This window comes from Macrotis lagotis, chromosome 6 (assembly GCF_037893015.1).
Source record: "Macrotis lagotis isolate mMagLag1 chromosome 6, bilby.v1.9.chrom.fasta, whole genome shotgun sequence".
NCBI classification, from domain to species: domain Eukaryota; kingdom Metazoa; phylum Chordata; class Mammalia; order Peramelemorphia; family Peramelidae; genus Macrotis; species Macrotis lagotis.
Window position 1 is genome coordinate 10121974 of NC_133663.1, and position 21403 is coordinate 10143376.

General features: G+C 39.2%; 1 protein-coding gene across 2 annotated transcripts in view; it reads right to left on the reverse strand.

The window, feature by feature from the left end:
- The window catches only part of GAL3ST2 (galactose-3-O-sulfotransferase 2), a 61194-nt gene extending 58184 nt beyond the window's left edge, over positions 1-3010 (reverse strand). Inside the window, exon 1 of one of the 2 annotated variants that reach the window (XM_074190672.1) lies at positions 2893-3010. In XM_074190672.1, the coding sequence (XP_074046773.1) occupies positions 2893-2915 (23 nt within the window). In that variant the 5' untranslated portion in view covers positions 2916-3010. Of the gene's footprint in view, positions 1-870; positions 2868-2892 lie in introns of those variants that run through there. The other variant, XM_074190671.1, reaches the window with a different exon arrangement.
- Positions 3011-21403: the final 18393 nt, after the last annotated feature.

The following is a 21403-nucleotide window of genomic DNA, read 5'->3' on the forward strand; positions in this document are numbered from 1 at the left end:
GTACAAATTTGTCACAGTGCAACCACACTATTATCCCTCTTTTAAAACACTTGGAGTGATTTCCAAACTCCCATTCAGAAACCTTAAAAAAATGGTGAGAGTCAGAGTAGAATAGAGACATGCATTAAACAGGATTTCCTTTCAATAACCCCTGGATTTTATATTTTCTTCCCAGCTGTGCCCCAAACTGAGTTTAGAGTTCAAGTCTAAACAAGATGGCAGATGGGATCAAGACCCCCCACCCCAGGGTGCAAACCTGGGGTCTCTTTCCCTTTTCTAAGCTCTTGACAGCCACCGCTTTTTCTCCTGAGTCCCCCTCCCCTCTTCTGCTTATGTCTACCCACCGGCTCAGTGAAGGAGGGGCTGAGCCCCCTCCTCCTCCTCCCCCACCTTCTAAAACTCCTCCCCAGATTCCCCAGTTTAAAACTCAGACAGGGTCCCAGACCCAGACATCGCCGCCCCAGACACTTCCAGAAGAGAGGTCATAGAACCAACACACACCCGGAGAGGAACATGCATCAGACTGGATCCAATCCTTGGCTTCCAGCTACCGGCCATGTGGCTCCCTGGCCCCCCAAGTCTGGAGAAGTTCCCTCCCTTCCTCAGGGCACCCTGTCATTCTCTGGCCTCTCCTTCAGCCTAGATCTCCCACCTGGAGGACTCCTCAGCCACCCTAGAGATCACCCCTTACCACAGTTTTTACCCCCAGTCATTTTAATCACTCTCAGCTCCAAACCCGGGCCAGTCTTCCCAGGAATCTCTGAGATACTTCCCCACAGAAAACACCAAGAAAGTGGACTTGAAATCAAGCCATTTGTGTACATTTTTTTCTTGTGTTCTTCTGGAAAATACCAGGTAAAAGAGATTTACCTTAATATCACAGATGAGTCCCCAAATTGTTCTAAATGGCTCATGAATACCTAGTCCAGAGTGATTAAAATGACTTTTTATCAAGTTATCCAACAAAATAGCACACCTCTCAAGATGGGAGAGGAGCGAGGAAAGCCCCAAATACAAGGTCTTTTATGCAATGAGAAAGGCTTGTTCCTGCCCCCTCTTGCCACCCATAGGCTGGGCTCACAATCTAAATTGATTCATTGGCCCCTATACATTTCTCCTGCCCTGCTCATTATGCCAATGAGCAAGAACAAGACCAGCTTATCTCTTTGAGCATGCACAAACAGGTCAAGCCTTGGTTTCCTTAAAAAACAGGTGAGGCTGTTTTTGATCAAATGGAGGCTACTTAACTCAGGACCTGTCCATAGGCAACAATATAGGAAGACCCTAGTCTTTGTAATGGAAACTATCAGTCCTCCCTTCATATTCTTGTGGAACCCAAACACCCAGCTGTCCCTCACATTGCTATGGTCAAGGGAAATGCCCCTTCCTTTAGATTTGCCCACCTCCAACGTGGCCACTGAGAATTTAGCCTGATATTATTCATGTGCTGGTTACTTTTGTTAAGCTCCGTATTTCCCTTTCGTTTTTTAATTCTTTGTTACAAAAGATGGAGGGGGAGGAACACAAGGGATTTACCTCATGAGAAAGGTGATATAAAAACAAAAATATCAACAATTTTTAAAGAAAGATTCAGCTAGACTCTTAAGCCAAAACCCCATCAAGTTAGGAAACCATCAACCCAAAAGAGAATTGAAGCCATCTGAGGCCAGAAAGGACAGTAGACTCAACTAGAGTCAATCCAATGCCACAATCCTACATACTCTTTGACCACTTCTGGTGCCATCCATCCAGAGTGAGGGGCCAACCCTGTAATCTCAGTAGAGCTCTCTGGCCTGTCTGGGCCTTGATTTTCCTAACATCCAAAATGAAGTTGACTTTGTTCCTTCTGAGGTTCAACCAACAAGAAACCTATGAAGACAAGGCTCTTGAGGCATGCCATGTCTCCCCAACCCTTGGTATCCTCCTTGGTAAGATGAGAGGGTAAAACAGATTGAATGCAAGGGTTTCTTTCCAGCTCCAAATTATAAATCAAGAACCTGAGTCCAAAGATTATCAGGACTAAACCCTGTAATAAAATGCTACTTCCTTCCCCAACTCCGTCCTCATAGACAAAACATTCAGTTGAAATCTAACAAAAGTCTCAAAAGGAAAGTGAGGGTCAGGAATGAAAGCAGACTCCGCACTTTTCCGAGGTGAGAACCATTGACCAACTCTGAGAATGCACAAGCTTCTCCCAAGCTTGGAGCAAGTTGACAGCCAATTGCAAGTTCACAAACTTCATCTACAAGAAATGAATTTAACTGCCCTTTAAAATGTGGATGAAATAATAAACTTACAAAGCCGACAGCTATTCCCTCATCTCCACCCTGTCAGGGAGAGGATACTGGGATCCCTGATTTACACTTGAGGAAACTGAGGCTTCTGATGGTCTCCTAGGGTAAGAGTCACTAAGACCCCAAGCCTAGAACCAAGAAGGGGGTTTAGAATCTGGCTGGTCGAATTCCTTCATTTTACAGGTGACAAAACAGAGGACCAGAGGAGTGGTGACTTGCCCAAAGACTCACAGCGGGTGTGGGAGGATTCAGACCCAGCTCCTCTAGGGCCCAGCCCACCATCATTTGTGATACCACATAGCAATGCCAGACACAATCTTGTTTCATCAAATGGCCAAACATTAAAACATGCTTCTATCTGTTACAAACGTCCCTTAAAGCCCAGACACTCATCCCTCCCACATCAGATCCCAAGAAAGCTGCCCCCAGCCTCCAAGCCCAGCTCTTGCCAGGACCCCCCAGCTGCCTCTCCTCTGGGAGCAGGGTCCTTAGAGACGGCTACTCCTTCCAGCTCTCATTCCCTGCCAGCATGAAACCGCCTTCACCCACCCTGGCCGTGGGATTGGAGAGGTTCTTGGTCGGCTGCCCTTCCCCTTACCTCCATTTGCCTCCCAGAGTCATGCTGCGTCTGGGGCCTTTGTGGGAGCTGAGTTGGCCCTCCTGTTGGGTGCCTCCAGCTGCTTCTCTGCCCTGGAGGAAAGGACCTTATACAAGAGCCTTCCTGGCATCTGAGAACTGAGCCAGCCTGGGTGGGTGGGGCATGGCTAAGCACACAGATACCAGGAGACCAATCAAGCCAGGCAGCTTGTCTCGGACTTAAGGTATTAGGTGAAAAACTTTGATCCAGGTTTCCTGTCACACCCCAAACCCAGAGGATATTTAATCAAACCTGCCCTTCTCTTCCACTCCTAATCCCTTTTCTTTAAATTAAAAAAGTTTTATTGATGTGCTTTTGTTTCTTCACCTGTCCTTATGATTATCACACTGTCCTCTTCCTTGAAATTGAACCCTTCCTTAAAACCAAAAAACAAAACAAAACAAAAAACAACATAGCAGTAACCTAATCTGGCTAGACAGAAAACATTCTGCCCTACTGGTCCCCCATGCCTTTTACCAAGACAGGGAAACCTATTCCATTAGCCTTGCCCGCCCTCCCAGCTGGGTGTCATCCAACCTCGAATTATCTTCTTTCCATTGTGTCCCTTTCTCTGTATCTGCATGCTCTCTTCCAGATAGATTGGAAGCTCCTTCAGACTAGGAATGGTTTTCTCTTGTTCTTTGCCACTCTCCTAGCACAACTCTTAATAAATGCTGGGGGATTGATTGATTGATTTCTCCCCTTCCCTAGTAGCCTCCAAATGTCTTGGCAGAAAAAAAAGGAGTTAAGTTATTGATTTTTCTGCTACTCAGAATTGAATTCACCTTCCTTCATTTATTTTACTGTAGTTTTTTTGCATCTTGCCCTTCTGGTTCTTCCTCCTCCACCCAGCATCCATTCACACACATCTTCTAATGTTTCTCTGAATTCTTATCAGTAGTTCTCAGAGTACAACATGACCATAGATGGTGAGCTGGGGGGACCTCAGAGGCTGTCTAGTCCATACCCTTCATATTACAGAGGAGGAAACCAGATCCAAAGAGATGATTGCCTAAAGGGCCACAGGTCCTAGGTGTCAGCTCCACCACAGTTGTTCAGTCATGGCCCAGGTGCTAGGTCCTCACCTAGCTCCAGATTCTTTATTCCCACAGGAGTGGCACCAGGAATGAATATTCCACATATCTGAGACTTTGGCTCCTGTCTAGGTCCTCCTTTCCCCAAACCCTTTGCCACTTAAAGCACTTGTGGGCTCCAGACTTTCCTCCCTTTTTCCTGGTTACCTGAGTGGACCATGATGGACCAATGCCGGGTCTGGACAGCTCCAGGGCCAGCTTTGCCCAACCAAGATGTGGCAGAACTCTAGGGTCTCAGGCACAAAAGATCCAAGTTACAAGTGGCTGGGACGGCTGGCTCCAGGGCCTCTCAATCTTCTAGGCTTACAAAAGATTAACCAAGGAGTGAGTATTTCAGGAAGTTATATCCCATTTCCAACTCTGAGGATGCTTCCTCAGGTCTGAGCTTTACTATGAAAGGTAAATAAGAGGGTTTCAATTACTCAAGGGGAAAACTGAAGCAAGTGTTTGCCTCTTGTCTTTGCAAGATGCAAGGTCCTTTTCATGCGTCCCCCTGCCACCCAGCGGGCAATCATCCATCAGAAAGCATTTATTTATTAAGCATTTTCTGTGGGCCCTGCAGATAAAAAAAATAAAAAAGCAAAATCAGGACCTACCTTTCAAGGGGCTTACATTCTTTTTTTTTCCTTTTTATTAATAACATATTTAATTATTTTTAACCAACAACATGCAAAAATAGTTTTCAACATTCAATTTGGTAAGATTTTAAGGTTCACCTTTTTCTTCCTCCCTCCTTTCTTTACTCCCCCTTTAACAGTGAGTAAGCTGATATAAGTTATTCAGGTATAAATATGCTTAAAAAGATTGTTGCAGGGGGCGGCTAGGTGGCATAGTGGATAAAGCACTGGCCTTGGAGTCAGGAGTACAAATCCAGTCTCAGACGCTTAATACCTAGCTGTGTGGCCTTGGGCAAGCCACTTAACCCCATTTGCCTTACCAAAAAAAAAAAAAAAAAACCCTAAAAAAAAAAGATTGTTGCAAAAGAAGAGTCAGAACATGAGAAGGAAAAAACATAAAGAATAAGACAAATTTTAAAAATTAAAAATTAAAAAATTAAAATCGACAAATTGAAACAAATTTAAAAATTGACTTCCTGAAATGTTCCTTCCTTGGAAAGGCCTTTTATAAGCCTAGAAGTTTGAGAGATTCTGGAACCAGCAGTCCAATTCTTGTACCTGAGACCATGGAGTAATGCTCTGGTCTGCATTCAGACCCCATAGGTCTTTCTCTGGATGTGGATAGTATTCCCATCATATATCCTTTAGAGGTGTCTTTGATCACTGAATTGTTGAAAGGAGTTGAGTCCTTCATAGTTGATCATCACAAAGTGTTGCTGTTGCAATGTACAATGTTCTCTGGATTCTGCTCACTTCATTGAGCATCAGTTCATATCCTTTCCAGACTTTTCTGAAGTCCACCCACTCATGATAGTGTTCCATGATAATCATGTACCACAAGTTGTTCAGCCATTCCCCAGTTGATAGGCATCTCCACAGTTTCCATTTCTTTAAAGTTGCTATAAATATTTTTGTTCATATGGGTTGGGGGTTGGGGGTTGGAGTAGGGGTTGGGGGATATGCAAATAACTAGATGCCTAGAAGATAAACCTTGTGAAGGGAAGGCAATCTCAGAAAGGGTGTCATAGTGCACAAAGCACCCCACTTGAAGTCAGGAAGAATTTTAATGAGTTCAAAACTGGCTTCAGACTCTTCCTAGCAAGTCACTTCACCCTGTTACCTCAGTTTCCTCATCTGTAAAATGAGCTGGAGAAGGAAATGGTCAACCACTCCAGTATCTTTGCCAAGAAAACCCTGAGATCATGAAGACACAACATCATGTCAGACACAACTGAATAACAACATAACAACAAATCTCAGAAGAGAAGGGATGAGCAGCAGGTACGGGAAAAGACCTCAGCAGATGGCGGGGTTTGAGCCAGTGTCATTGGATCATGAAATGTATGGAAGGGAATAAAGGGGAGCAAAGTTGACAAGTAGGAAAGCTACCCAGATTTAGAAGTTTACATTTGGCCCTGGAGGAAATAGGGAGTCATTGGAGGTCACTGAGGGAGGCAGGAGTAACTTCAAGTGAGGGTAACTCCTAACTTCAAGACCAGGCTGGCACCCAGTAAATGGACATTTCTTTACTCATTTGTCCTTTCACAGAATAGAAACTATGAATACAACTTCAGATCCTTTGATAGGGACGGTGTCTAGGATTTCATTGCTATGGGTATCTCCCAGGTGAGGAAAAGCCTCTCTACCAGGTGGCACTTTCTCTGCGAGACAAAGTCCTAGAGAATTGCCTCAGTCACCGAGAGATTTCAATATCTTGTCCAGACAATATCTTGTTTCCCCAATTATATCTGTTCTATATATGATCTCCACTGGATATCAAGTACCTTTCTAATCCTTCTTTTGCTGGGGAGATTCCAGATGCTGCTTCCTCTAAGTGATTACACCCAGAGTTATAAGATGGTGGCATGAAGAGCCTGACCCTTCTCTTCCAAAGTCAGGTACCCCTAGACATGAACCTGGGTTGGCGTGAGCCCTCAGCTGGAGCCCCTTAGTGGGGGGGGGGAGCCCCAGCCCTCCAGGCCAACAGTAGGGTTGTTGTTACTGAAATTTTGTCAACTATGTGGTCAAAGGAACTGAAAGTTGATGATGTAACGGAAGAACCACTTCACCGGAAGTCAGGAGACCTGACTTGGAGTCTCAGCTCTGTCATTTGGTGTAAAATAATCCTAGAAACTGATGGGTACACCAAAATAAGGAAGAAAGTAAGAAATACAACCTGCGGGCATCAAAGGCTTTCACAGTCTGATTCCAAAGGACGCTTCAAGTCACATTACATGAAAGTTACCTTCATGCTCTCATTCTATGGTCCAACTCAACTGGTCTTCTCACTTACGCTCACATCCAACTTTTCATCTCTTGCCTCCATGCCTTTGTATAGGACTGTCCCCCATACACAACGCTTGAATTCAGCCTCTTAGCATCCCAAATTTTCTTCAAGACTCAGTTCAAGCATGGATCAAAGTACTGAGGAATTGGTCTGGAGAGTGAAGTGTGCATCTGTGGAGCCATTAAAGAAATGATGATCCCAGTCAGACTCACCAATTAGGAGAGCATGACCCAGAAATCTCCATAAAATCTCCAGGTTTCCAGTTTGATTCTTCTGTCCCTATGGTTCTCTCCTCAGATTGGTTAGCCTCTGACCTGGACCACCAGTTCATGTAACACTATGAACCAGTTCATGGGTATCCATGAACTTCACTCCCAACTCTGCTCTTGTATCTCAAGAGTTGCCCTTGCCCCCAAGAGGGTCCTGCCCTTTGAGAGCTCCCACTTAGGAATTGCTTTCCCCCCATTAGATTACAAGTTCATTGAGGGTAATTTGTATTCCTAGAGCTTAGCACACTTGTATAGCATGAACTTTAAAATACTTTTTTCTCTCTAAGGATTATGAAAACAAAAGTCATAAAAGAAAATAAATACAAATGTAATGACAGGGAAAGCAAGTAAGGTAGAAAAGATTGTGAAGGATCTTAAAATTCAGACTTACAAATTTTATTTGATTCCTAATGACAATTCCTGGAGCCACTGAGGATTTCAAGAAGATGAGTGACAAAGTCAGATTTGTACCTTTAAACACTGTTTGCCATGTTCATGGCGATAGTATCTGGAATCCATCACGTTAATCTTTTAGAGTCATTCATTGGGGCAATTAGGTGGCACAGTGGATTAAGAGCACCAGCCCTGGAGTCAGAAGGACCTGAGTTCAAATCCATCCTCAGAAACTTCATAATTACCTAGCTGTGTGACTTTGGGTGAGTCAACCCCTTACTTTGCAAAAAAAAAAAAAAAGTCATTTGTCTAGTTTATGAGAGTTTAATTTAGTTAAAATTAGACAAAATTTACCTGGTCACAAGTAAACTGCAATATAATACCAACATTTGGGGGGGTTTGTTGTTTTTCAGGGGATTGTTTTGGGGTTTTGCAAGGCAATGGGGTTAAGTGGCTTGCCCAAGGTCACACAGCTAGGTTAATTATTAAGTGTCTGAGGCCGGATTTGAACCCAGTCCTCCTGACTCCAGGGCCGGTGCTCTATCCACTATTCCACCTAGCTGCCCAATACCAACATAATGAAGGTAAACGGGTAGGTGAGGGGGCCACTATCACCCCCTCTGAGCTATCAATGACCATTTTTTCTTTAGGATATCTTTAATGCTGAATATGACATATGACTCTCTGACATGATTGAGTAAGAGTCAATACATAGACAATATGAATACAGCTAAATTTCTTTCTTTTCTTGATTAAAAAATGTAAATAGTGGGGTGGCGTAGTGGCGTAGTGGATAAAAGCACCGGCCCTGGAGTCAGGAGTACCTGGGTTCAAATCCGGTCTCAGACACGTAATAATTACCTAGCTGTGTGGCCTTGGGCAAGCCACTTAACCCCATTCACCTTGCAAAAACCTAAAAAAAATGTAAATAATTTTAATACTTTCTTTTCCTAGTCCCAATGGATTGTTATTCTCCTTTCAGAACACACACACATACCACTCTGAAAGTCTTTCTAGTGTCTTAGAAAGATCTCTTTAGTAAGAGTAGAAGATAAATTGGAGAGGAGAGATAATGGAAACATGAAAATCAAAATATGTTCTAGTCATTATTAACATCACTTTTGTTATTACTGTTATTACCTAGAATAGTTCAAGTTAAAGATTGGTAGGATCTGGGATACAAGGCTGAAAGTGGGCTTTAGCGAAGGGAAAATTCTCTTTTTTGCAGAGATCAGATTAAAGGAGAAGTATTGTAGGCCAACATGAAGAAAGGCATGATGAGTTGAAATTTTTATCATTGAGAAACAGAAGGTGTAAATAAGATCACAGAAAGACTAGGAGTTTAAAAGAATAAAGGAATTGAATTTTTCTAGCCCTAAAATGATTTACTACAGTGGGTTAAGGTTTGGGAGGGAGGGGACAGGGGTCCGGCAGGAAGTCCATGAGCTCCACCAACCTTAGATGGGTTAGGAGGCTGTTGACTCTCCCAGGGAAGCACAATCTCCCTGTCCCTCTGCCTCCTCTCTGCCTGAGTAGGGAGGGAGTTGATGCCAAATCTAATTAAAGAAGAGAAGGTTGGAGAGGCTGGCACTGCGATCAACACCAACTCGGGATGATTGTCTTTGTGAAATTTGTGGGGAAAGCAAAGGTTGAGTAAGGGTGCATGGGAAATTTTGACAGCTCCATGGTAAAAGTCTGCTAGTCCTTTGTGCTGTTTCTTTCTATGTTTATTCTGAACCTCAGAGAGGCAACCAAAATATATATGACATTTCCGTGTTTCCTAAGGCTGATTTGACACTGGTCGCCCTTCTCCAATCCTGGGACACCCTGCCAATTCTGCATGACCTTTCAGAGATCCCTGACAGGAGCTCAGTTCTCACAGCTGCACATTTGTTCCATTCATAATTCATGTTCTGTGACATAATTCATCTGGGCCCCAGGAACCTGAAGGAAGGAATGAAAGGAAAGACAATAAACATTTATCAAGTGTCTACTATATGTGCTAACTACTGCCCTATGGCCCCATTTGATTCTCACAACTTATTATTCCAGTTTTACAGATGAGGAAGCTGAGGCAGACAGTCATACTTGGTGTTTGAGGCTAAATTTGAACTCAGGTCTTCCTGCCTTCATGACCAACATTCTACCCACTGTACCATGAATTTACTCTGAAAAATGATCATCCCATGTATCTTCTGGTTCCAATTTCTACTCATCTAGATTGCTCGCTCTATCCTCCACTGTCCAAAGGGCATTTTTTTCTGAAAGAAAAACCCAACATAATCAGAGTTGAGTCATTTATCTTATCTACCACCAACAGTGGGTCTTTCCCATCTGGGATGCTCCTCTTGCCCCAAAACAGAGAACGAGAAACAAAACCCTTCTTGTTGTCTGGAGCATTCCATGCCAGGTTCTTTTAATTTATAACAGACACCCAAGACAGGACCCTGCAAGTCCTGACTCATCTTTAGGAAAGCTGTTTTCCTTGCTTCCCACTTCCCAACCCAAACTGATGGAAGAGTTTCTTGAGAAGCCACATCCACAAACCTCCCCCCCTTTTCCTAAACTGGGTTTAAAAAAAACAGAAACTATAAATATAAGAAGAGAGAAACAGAGACAGAGACAAAGAGAGAGAGAGAGAGAGAGAAAGGAGGAGGAGGAGGAAGAAAAGGAAAGAGACAGAGACAGAGAGATAGAGGAAGAGAAAAAGAGTTATAAACATTGGAGAAGAGTGACAGAGAGATAGAGAGGTGGGGAGACAGCTGACAGAGAGAGACAAAGATGGGGACAGAGTCAGAGACAGAGAAAAACAGGGAGAGAGACAGATAGAGAGAGAGAGAGACAGAAAAAAAGGCTCTAGCATGTGTTTCTGATGAAAAAAGTCTAGAGGCCAGGGAGCAAGGTGCCACCACTGGACAACTGACTCAGTCTTCCCTTTTAGCACCCGGAATGAGCTGAGGCAGGGAAGCACCAGCAAGGAGGTGTCTGAGCAACTTGGGTTTCCTGCCCTTCTCTCCAGGGGGGAAAAAGAGATGTCAGTTTTTCCTTCCCCTTCTCCCTGCCTCCTGATTCCAAATCTATTTCTGTTCTATAATTGCTTTTCTGATATTTCCTTAAGTGGCAGCATTGACTTTTGACGGCTAGATAAATATGATTGATTTAACATTCTTGAGATAGGAGGGGAGCTTACCCCATGACAACAAGCAAGAAGGTTTGGGTATTGTTAGAGCTTCAGAAAGAAGCAGGTTTGGAGCCATGTTCACTAAAAGAGATAGGCTTTCTCTGGGTCAAATGGAGGGAGAGTCTTGGGGGTTTTTTTTATTATCTTTTATAAGCTTCCTCAAAGCAAATTTAACCATCTGAACTGATTCAGTTTCAGGGAACACCATTTTTTACTTGAAAGAATAGTTGACAAGCTCTGGTTCAGACATTTTCTCCAAAACCTGAGCTTTCAAGGGAAAAGTAGCATTTTGGAAAACATATACACTACCATCAATGTGACAGCTTTACAAAGACTTTTCTGATGAGATCAGCGGTAATGGAGCAAATGTAATTTTTTTCATATTGTATAATGAAACGTGTCAACATTTAGAAAATCTGTATTTCAGTAAACCACTCTTTTCCAAATGATCAATGCATATTGTTATAAAATCACTTATGGGTAAAAAAAATCTATTTAAAATACAAAATGGGTCAATGGATTTTAATGTAACAGAAAATGAAAAGTTCATTCATTCATTCATTCATATGGTATTATGGTATATTGCAACTAACCTTTAAGAAACAATCACTTTCATTCCTCAATTGATAAGTTGTCAAAGAATATGAAAAGCCAACTCTCAGATGAAGTTAAAGCTATCTGAAAATGCTCTAAATCATAATTAGAGAAATGCAAATTAAAACATCCCTGAGGTACCACCTCATTTCTATCAGATTGCTCAATATGACTAAAAAGGAAAATGATCAGTGTTGGAGGGGATGCGAGGAAACTGGGAAACTAATGCATTGTTGGTGGAGTTGTGAACTGATCCAACCATTCTGGAGAGTAATTTGGAATTATGCCCAAATCTAGTAACACAACTACTAGGTCTGTATCCCAAAGAGATTACAAAAAAGGGTAAAAAATCCACAAGTACAAAAATACTTATAGTGGCTCTTTCTGGAGTGGCAAAGAGTTGGAAATTAAGGGGATGCTTATTAATTGAGGAATGGCTGAATAAATTGTGATGTATGTATGTGATAGAACACTATTGTTCTATAAGAAATCATGAAGGATAGGACTTCAGAAAAGCCTGAAAAGACTTGCATGAACTAATTCAGAGTGAAGTGAACAGAACCAGAAGAACATTGTATATAATGGGTGTTGATTAACTGATGAACTTGATCATTTCAGTAGCACAGTAATCAAAGATAATACTAAATTTTTCATTTGTGATGGAAAATGCCAGCCACATCCAAAGAAGAAACCATGGAGTTTAAATGCAGGCCAAAGCTTAATAGTTTCAATTTTTTTAAAGTTTTCTTATGTATTAATATTTTCCCATTTCAATTTGATTCTTCTTTCACAATATGATTAATATGGATAAAATGATTAACATAATTATACATGTATAGCCTATATTAGACTGCTTTTGTTAGGAGAAGGGGAGGAAAGTAAGGGAGGGAAAAAAATGTGAAACTCAAAATCTTTCAAAAAAAGATTGTTGAAAACTATCTTTGCATATAGTTGGAAAAATAAATAAAATATTTTTTTAAAAAGAAACAACCAAGCAGCTAGGTGGTATAGTGGATAAAGCACGGACCCTGGAGTCAGGAGGACCTGAGTTCAAATCCGGTCTCAGACACTTAATAATTACCTGGCTGTGTGGCCTTGGGCAAGCCACTTAACCCCATTTGCCTTGCAAAAACCAAAAAAAAAAAAAAAAAAAAAAAAAAAAAACACTTATTGAGTTTCTGCGTAATATCAGTAAGGAATATCCACAATTAATCTGAAAAACTATTCAAATATTCCTCTCTTTGCCAACTTCATTTCTGTGTGAAGATATTTAATTTTTTTGTGTGTTTGTTTCTGTTTTTTTAAGTTTTTTTTTGCAAGGCAATGGGGTTAAGTGGCTTGCCCAGGGCCACACAGCCAGGTAATTATTAAGTGTCTGAGGTCGGATTTGAACTCAGGTCCTCCTGACTCCAGGGTGGTGCTCTATCCACTATGGCACCTAGCCACCCCTATTTTTTGTTTGTTTCAACCAAAATAACATACCACAGCAACTGAATGAAAAAGCAGATAGGAGAATTCAGTTGTCTTCTACTGAGTCAGACACTAAATTGGGGAAAATATGTTTAAAATGTCCCTCTTCTCATTAATTTTTTCTTATTTTAGAAGTTATTTTTCATTAAAATATTTATACTAATATTTAATTATAAACTCATAACATATAATTTACAATTATTTTTAATGTATTATTAAACATTTTTAAATTGTCTTAGTTTTAATTTCTAATACAGTAAATAGCAATAACCATACCCAAAATAAACAAAAGCATTTTGGAATCCTCAGCACTTTCAAGAGCTTAAAGGGGTCCTGAGATTAAAAAGTCTGGAAAACATTGGGCTACCAGGAACTACCTGGGAAGTAGAGAAAAATAGCTGCTAGTACTGTCAGATCTCCCTAAGGAACCTATTCAGGTTTACAAAATTATAGTTAGGGCAGAGGCCTTTTGCCCCTAACCCCTATATGGGGAAAGCATCAGCAATTACAGAAGAGCCAAATAACCTTCTTTCATCTGATGGTTAGTGGTGCCCAATACATATGTTCCCAGAAGAAACTCCAAGGCATTAGAGATAATATTATCCAGAAGGCACCAATAAGGAATCCAGTCTTAGAAAATCAGAGCTTCAATTCTAAGGTAGATTTGAAAGATTCCAGGAAAATCTATTTACCTTTCTCCTTTAAGCCTTATTTCCGTCAGTCAAGGTTTGTTCAGGAAGTCCACCTTATTTCCAGTTAAAGACAGGACAACACAGGCCAGTTGGCTGACCCTCCTGAAGTGTTCTCATGTGGTTGAAGTCACTACAAGCGCAGCATCTAATCTTGAATTTTATAGGTTTGGAAATTCAGTTATTTTTCAGTTCGCCCAGTGGTGATCAGGTTTTAGCGGGGGAAACAAGAATCCAAGTTATTAATTACAGTCTAGCTTTTTCATTCAAGGCACTGGGGAGGCCCACTTGGTAGACCAAACACATATCAAAAGTTGTTCTATGAACACAGGATTAGAACATAAATGCAAGAATATCTCTATGAAACTGAAGGAGCTTGCAGAATTGTTCTTATCCAGGATTTTTCACTGGAAGCACCTTCCTTTGGTCAGCACTAGATACCTACAAATCCTTTCTTTCCAACTCTATTTTTTAAAAACTTAGCAAAATTCTAATAGACATTGGAAGTGAGAGGAGAGAGAGAGATACAGAGAGAGAGAGAGAGAGACACAGAGAGAGAGAGCGAGAGACAGAGAGAGCTGAACTATAGTTGGGAAAAGAGAGAGATCAAAGGACTCATTAAGTAATGACTGCTTCTTCAAGGGCTGAGGAAAATTGTAAGAAGTCTACCTTTCCCCATCTTCATTTCACTGTGCCTGCCCAGTAACAAGTTCCATTATATGGTCCTCACACTTATTTTATCGAAGCATTTTCATTATCCTGGTCTCACTTCAAGCTTAAAAAAAAAAACCCACCAAGGTCAGTCTTGAAGACATGTGCTATTTAAACCTTAGAGAAGAGGCTGGAAGAAGCCCAGCATTAGCTAGAAATACAAAGAATTTAAATTAAGAAAGAGAATCAAACTTCCATGTGAACATTTGAACTATTCCTGACTAGGGGCTCTGAACTATTATGATTGTATTAGTAACTTTTTGCCTGATATAAACTATATAAAATGAGAGAGAGAGAGAAGGAGGGAGAACACAATGAATCTAAGAACTATAATATTGTATATATTCTATATAATATTGTTCAGGCTGATGCAGTCATGTACAACTCTTAGTAACCCAATTTGGGGTTTTCTTGGCAAAAATACTGGAATGGTTTGCTATTTTTAAATTGGGTTAAGTGACTTGCCCGAGGTCACACAGCTAATAAGTGTCTGAGATTGGATTTGAACACATGAAGATGAGTCTTCTTCATTCCAAGCTAATTGCTCTATCCATTGCTACTTTGCTTTCTCTAGGATGAAATGATTATAATCATGTTGTCCCTAGACTAAAAATGAGCTTATTGTGATAAGAGGTAATGGTAGATTAAATCTTCAGAAATTTTCTCTAAGTTAAAAATGAACTTATTGGTTTAACAGGGTGTGGTTGATTAAATTTCCAGAAAAGAGGACAAAAGGAGATGGCAGAGACTAAAGAAAAGATCTCATCCTAAATGACTCTTTCATGAAGAAGAGAAAAGAGAATTAGGAAAGACCCTAACCCTAACCCTCCCTTCTGAGGAGGAAGAGGAATGGATTTAGTACTAGACAGAGTTGCTCTGCTACAGCAGCAGCTTCCAGTAAAATAAATTCACCATGTAAATTCCAAAGCTATTGTCATTGTCTGGATCTCCTTCAGATCTTGCTTCTCCTCTATTCATTTTATTTGCTTCATTAATTCTCTAGTGTCTTTTTTCATGCTGTCAAAATCGTAAGCCCCACTCTCTTCTTCAGTTGCCCCCTAAAAAACCCTTACTTATAACAAATATCTAATATTTAAATAATGTTTTAAGGTTTCAAAATTCTCAAAGGAAAGAATTCAACTTATCAAAAACTATATGAAAAAAATGCTTCAAATTATAGTAACAAGTCAAGAGTCAGGAAGACTCGTCTTCCTAACTTCAAATCTGGTCTCAAGACACATACAAGCTATGTGACCTTAGGCAAGTCACTTCACCTTGTGGTCTCGGTTTTTTTCACCTGTAAAATGAGTTGGAGAAGGAAATAGTGAGGTACTCAAGTATCTCTGCCAAGAAAACCCAGAAGAGGTCATGAAGAGTCACATACAGGTGATAAGTGACTGAATAAAAGCAGCAACAACTAATAATTAGAAAAATACAAATTAAAACATTTCTGAAGCTCCACTACTCACCCATCAGATTGGCGAAGATGACAAAATTTTAAATGATAATTGTTGGAAGGTCTGCAAAAATTGCTATTTGACAGAAAGAAAATCAAAATTGGGAAATATTAAGCAATTTGCCCAGGCTCCCACAATTAAATATGTGGCTGATGAAAGATCCCAGCCCAGATCTTCCATATTTGAAATCCAGCACTTTTGCCATTGAACTCCCTATCTCATCATTCAGAAGAAGCAAATCCATACATCTGCTATAACCGAAAATGACTGTCTCAGTCCTTTGCCTTGCTATCAAGAGGTGGATGGTCTGCCTCATCATTAATACTCGACAGTCATGGTTGGTCATTACATTTATTACATTGTATTGCAAAGTTAATTTTTTTAAATCTAGGACATGTCCTATTTATTGTGAGAGTCTCAATCTCATTTCTGCCAGACCGCTTTGCAGTTTCCCCTGAAATTTCTAATTCTACCTTCCCCATATTCTTTATCAATCATTCAAGATTTGTGTAATTAGATTTCTTTATGATAGGCACTTTACAAAACCCAAGATTACAGTGAAACTCATATTATTTATATTTTACATTGAGATTTTTTCTTTTTAGGAAGGGATATTAGGCTTCTTGCTGAGATTTTGGAAGGACTTCAGCTTAACCCGCTTTCCAGTCATTCTGGAAAGGAAACCCCTAACCTCATGAATTAATGTGAATGATGAGTATACTTTAATAAGCTTGTGCCCCTATATTGAGTACATTCAAAATCACTGATGCTCAGTAACAGATCAATATAGCCATTTTGGAAAGCAATTTAGAATTATGCAAATAATGGGATTAAAAAGTCCATACCCTTTTGACCCAAAGATTCCTAGTAGACATTCCCCAAAGAATTCATTGATGAAAAAAAAGTTCCCCTTATATGCCAAAATATTTATAGCAACATTGTTCAAAAAAATTGAAAACAAAAGACGATGCCCATTGATTGGTGAATGGCTAAACATATTAGGGGATACAAATATAATGAAATAAGCTAGGTTGTAAAAAAATTATGAATATGATGAATTTAGAGAAACATAAAATGCAGAACCAAGAAAGCAATATACACAAGGAATATCATCATGTCAATAGAAAGAGCAACCAAGAAATCAAAAGTGAATTTTCAAAATTATAAACAAAATGTCTGGCTTGAAAAAAGAGAAGATTCTGCACTCCTTTGCAGAGGAAGAAGATGAATGTAGTATACTGCACTAGTTTTCTGAACTTTTAAAATTATTAATAAGCTTTGCTAATGTTTCTCATCTTTTTCTTTTTTTATTTTGTCTTTAAAGTATCATATGTTATATTGGATGACTCTCTGGCAAGAGAAGGGGAAAGAGACTGAAGAAAATTTTGGTTTGGTTTGGTTTGGTTAGTTTAAAAAGCAAAAGATACCAATAAAAACTTAATTAGGAAAAAAAAGGGAAAAAAAGCACTGTCACAGGACAAAGGATCTGAATTTTAAAAGTAAAACATCTAATTGTGATTAAAATAATCATCAAAAAAAATAGAGAAAAGTCACATGACATTCTCATTTAACAACTTGGGAAGGGAGAGTACAACCAGACCATGTTCCCCAAAGGGACATTAGCATGAAGTAATTGTCTCCAGACAAGGCAGGGAAGATTCAATTGTTCCTGATTTCTCCTTTGGGTCAGACTTCAATCCAATCCTGGTCACTGTTGGCTCACTCCAGTTGGAGAGTTTATCTTGAGTTGCCTTCTACTTGAATCTCTGTGTGTGATGTACAGTGTATAATTCAAGCATCCTCACCCAGTCAGCCACATGCAAACACATCCCCTGTGGCCTCTAAGAGATAGGTGACTTAGTGAAATCTATCTAAATCCAAAAGCCAGTATTTTTCTGCCATGAGGTTAAACTGGAAGCTTTTACAATAAGATCACTGGTAAAGCAAGGGTACTCAGTATTTTCATTACTACTCAATATAGTGGGGAAATGCCAATTATATCAAAAAGACAAGAAAAATTGAGGGGAAAAGAAGAAAAGGAAACAAAACTCACTTTTGAAGATATGATGGTTTATTTAGAAAACCCTAGAGAGTTAATAAATATTTTCATGAAATAGCTGAATAAATTAAATGGGATTTGCAACCTATTTAAAATATCATTTATGTCTTTAGTTGATTGCAGTACTGAATGGAAAAATAAAACTTAACTGATACATCAACAGATTTTGGATTGCAATCATAAAAATGACAGTTATAAATTTTTTACTAAAAATTAAAAATGAATTTCTCTCAGTAAGAAATTATCTTACCATTGTTTTATAGTATATTTTTCTAAGTGAAAATTTTCACTTTATTCTAATGTTAATAAAAATACAGAAATAAATTCTTTTTGAAATCAGATTTAACTGTGTTTATCTGGTATAGAACAAAATATTGCATACTTTTAGTCAAATAAAAACCAACAATGTAATTAGATTCCTATCTAATTATTATATTATGTTAAATATCTCCCACATGAGAATTTAATTCTTTAAAATACTACTTATGTTCTTCAAAATTTATAAAATAAAGAATCTTAATATGAAGCCTTAGAGATGATAGTAAGTTCATGAAGTCTTACTCTATTCTTTCAAAATGCTCCACATAAAAAAATAATTCTTTTATAATTTTGTATTTTAGTTTTTATAATTTCAGATAAAATTAAAATTTATGTTTCTTCACTCTGATAATACAATATAAATTTTGTTTAAGAGCTTTTGGGGCAAAAGAAATTATTTTTATTATAGGTATTTAATGGATAAATCTAAGAGAATATTATAAATAGATAGCAAAACAACCTGGGGCATCACAAAATATTTTTTCTTGTTGAAAAGGGCTTTCAGAAATAAATATTAAATATTAAAAAAATAAGAAAGAAAGAAAGAAAGAAAGAAAGAAAGAAAGAAAGAAAGAAAGAAAGAAAGAAAGAAAGAAAGAAAGAAAGAAAAGGGCTTTCAGGAAAAGAAAGCAATAAATTGGGAGACACTGCTCTAAATCATCCAGAAAATAATTAAAGATAAAATTCAATGAAAAATGGTGATGATGATGATGATTGATGATGATGATGATCAAAAAAGATCATAACATCAGGGAGGTGATACCATGACATGCAGAGAATTGGATTTGATTGATTTGGGGGGTGGAGGACTGTGCTAAGTCACCATTCTCACTTTCTTCTCTTCCTCCATCTGGGGCCAGTAGCCAGATAGGAATCAGGTCAACTGGAGATGGCTGTGGATGTGAGGCAATCAGGGTGAAGTGACTTGTCCAAGGCAAGTGTCCGAGGCTGGATTTGAACTCCCATATTCTGTACTACAAGGTGAGTGCTCTTGCCACTGTACCACCTAGCTACCAACAATTAGATAAATAAAGGAAAAGATGTCTCAAGACTTTTATAAGAATTGCTGTTCAGCTATGGCCAAAGGTCAATAAAACTGTGCATACTCTTTGATCCAGCAACCAGTGCTAAGTCTACATCCCAAAGAGATCATCAACAATGGAAAGTCCCACATGCTCAAAAATATTCACAGCAGCTTTTTGTGGTGGCAAATAATTGGAAATTGAGGGGATTCTCATCAACTGGGAAATGACTGAACTTGCTATGGCATATGAATGTTATAGAGCACTACTGATCTGTAAGAAATCATGAATGCCAAAAAAAAGGGAATAAAAAGGAAATCATGAATGGGTGGACTTTAGAAAGCCTCCATGAATTACATGAATTGAGGCTGAGTGAAGTGAGCAGAACCAAGAGAACATTAACACATTAACACAAGTGCACATTAACAACAACATTATGAGATGGATCAACTATGATAGATGCAGCTCCTCTCAGCAGTTCAGTGATCAACGACAGTCCTGAGGGACCTGTTATGGAAAATCCCATCCACATCCAGAGAAAAAACTATGAAGTCTGAATGCAAAGCTAGGTTCACTTTTTAAAACTTCTTTTAAGTTTTTTCTTTCTTTTTCATGTCTTTCCCCTTAGTTCTAATTCCTCTTTCATAAAATGACTAATACAGAAATATGTCAAACATGATTGTAAATGTACAACTTTTACCAGATTGTTCAGCACCATGAGGAGAGGAGAGGGAAGGGTAATTGGTAGGAAAATGTAAAACTCATCAACTTGCAAATGGATATGTTAAAAAGAAAAAACTACCTTTGCATGTAATTGGAAAATTTTTTTTAAGTATTAAAAAATTGCTGTTCAGTTGTATCCAACTCTTTAAGACCTCATTTGGGGTTTTCTTGGCAAAGATACAGAAATGGTTTTCCATTTCCTTCCCCAACTCATTTTATAGATGAGGAAACTGAGGCAAACAATGGGAAGTAATTCATCCAGGGTCATACAACTAGTATGTATACAATACCAAATTTGAACTGAGGAAGATGAATCTTACTCCAAGCTCAAGGCTCTATCTACTGGGTCACTAAGCTGCCCTTTTAAAACACACTATATATCAATTATTCCACATTGGAGTCTAGCATCATAGCCCTCACTAATCCCAATGTAAGCAATAAGGGCATGAAAGGAACCTGTATAATCAAGGTGACAAAGATGAGAGGAAGACAGAGTGGATCAAGACTACCCATGTTCCAAGTAACAAAAAGATGAATGGTTAGTTTTCAAGACATGCAAAAGAAGGGACACCAAGTGCCTGGGGAAAAATGTCTCTGACAAAGCTTCACTAGAGTAAGTTAACTTAATTATTATGGAACTTCCCTGATTCGTTCCTCTACATATAATTGAATACAACCTGTTTAAATATTTACATGTAGGTTTGATGCTAGGAATAACTTACCAATTAAAACTATCCAAAGTGAAATGATTGCCTCAAGAAAATTTGAGTCAATACTATAAACATTTATTAAGTTCCTGCTCTGTCTCAGACAATCTACTGATCCTGGGGCATGTTAACAAAAGAAAAAATGGAACAGTCTCTGCCCTCAAGGGACTTAATTTATTCCTTCTCATTGGAGGTCTTCAAGCAAAGGTTAGATGATTTCCCCTGCGGAATGTAGCAGAGGAGACTCCGTACTGGGCAGATTAGATGGTTTCTAAGGCTCCTTTTACCTCTGGCCTTTAATGGTCTGGAAATGCATAGGAGAGGTACATAACACTTTGAGAAATCAACGGTGAAGCTCTCTCACGATTGGTACTAGGGAGATCAGCTGAATCTTTCTAGAGGAGAAGGCCCCTAAACTGGGCTTTGAAACAAGGGAAAATTTCCATCAAGGAAAAATTGGTCAGAGTTGGGGGAAGAGATCACAGGGGAGGATTTGGGAAAAGACAGCTAATATGAGGTAAGTGCTTTGTAACTGTTATTTCGTTTAATCTTCATTAAAACCCTGTAAGGTAGGTCCTATATTATCCCCAATTTACAGATAAGGAAACTAAGGCAATCGAGTTAGGTGCTTGCTTAGGACCCTAAAGTTCATAAATATCTGACTCCAGACCCAGTTCCCTATCCACTGAGCCATCTCACTACCCTTGAACTACTTCACAAAAAGGTAGGAAAAAGGTAAGGAAAGTTCACGGGAAAATCAATTGTCTAATTTAGCTATACTTGAAGGAAAGTAGTGTAAGTTCTGACATGGAATGCCAGAACCAGGAAATTTTGGGTTTGTTTTTTTTTTGCAAGACAGTGGGGTTATTAAGTGGCTTACT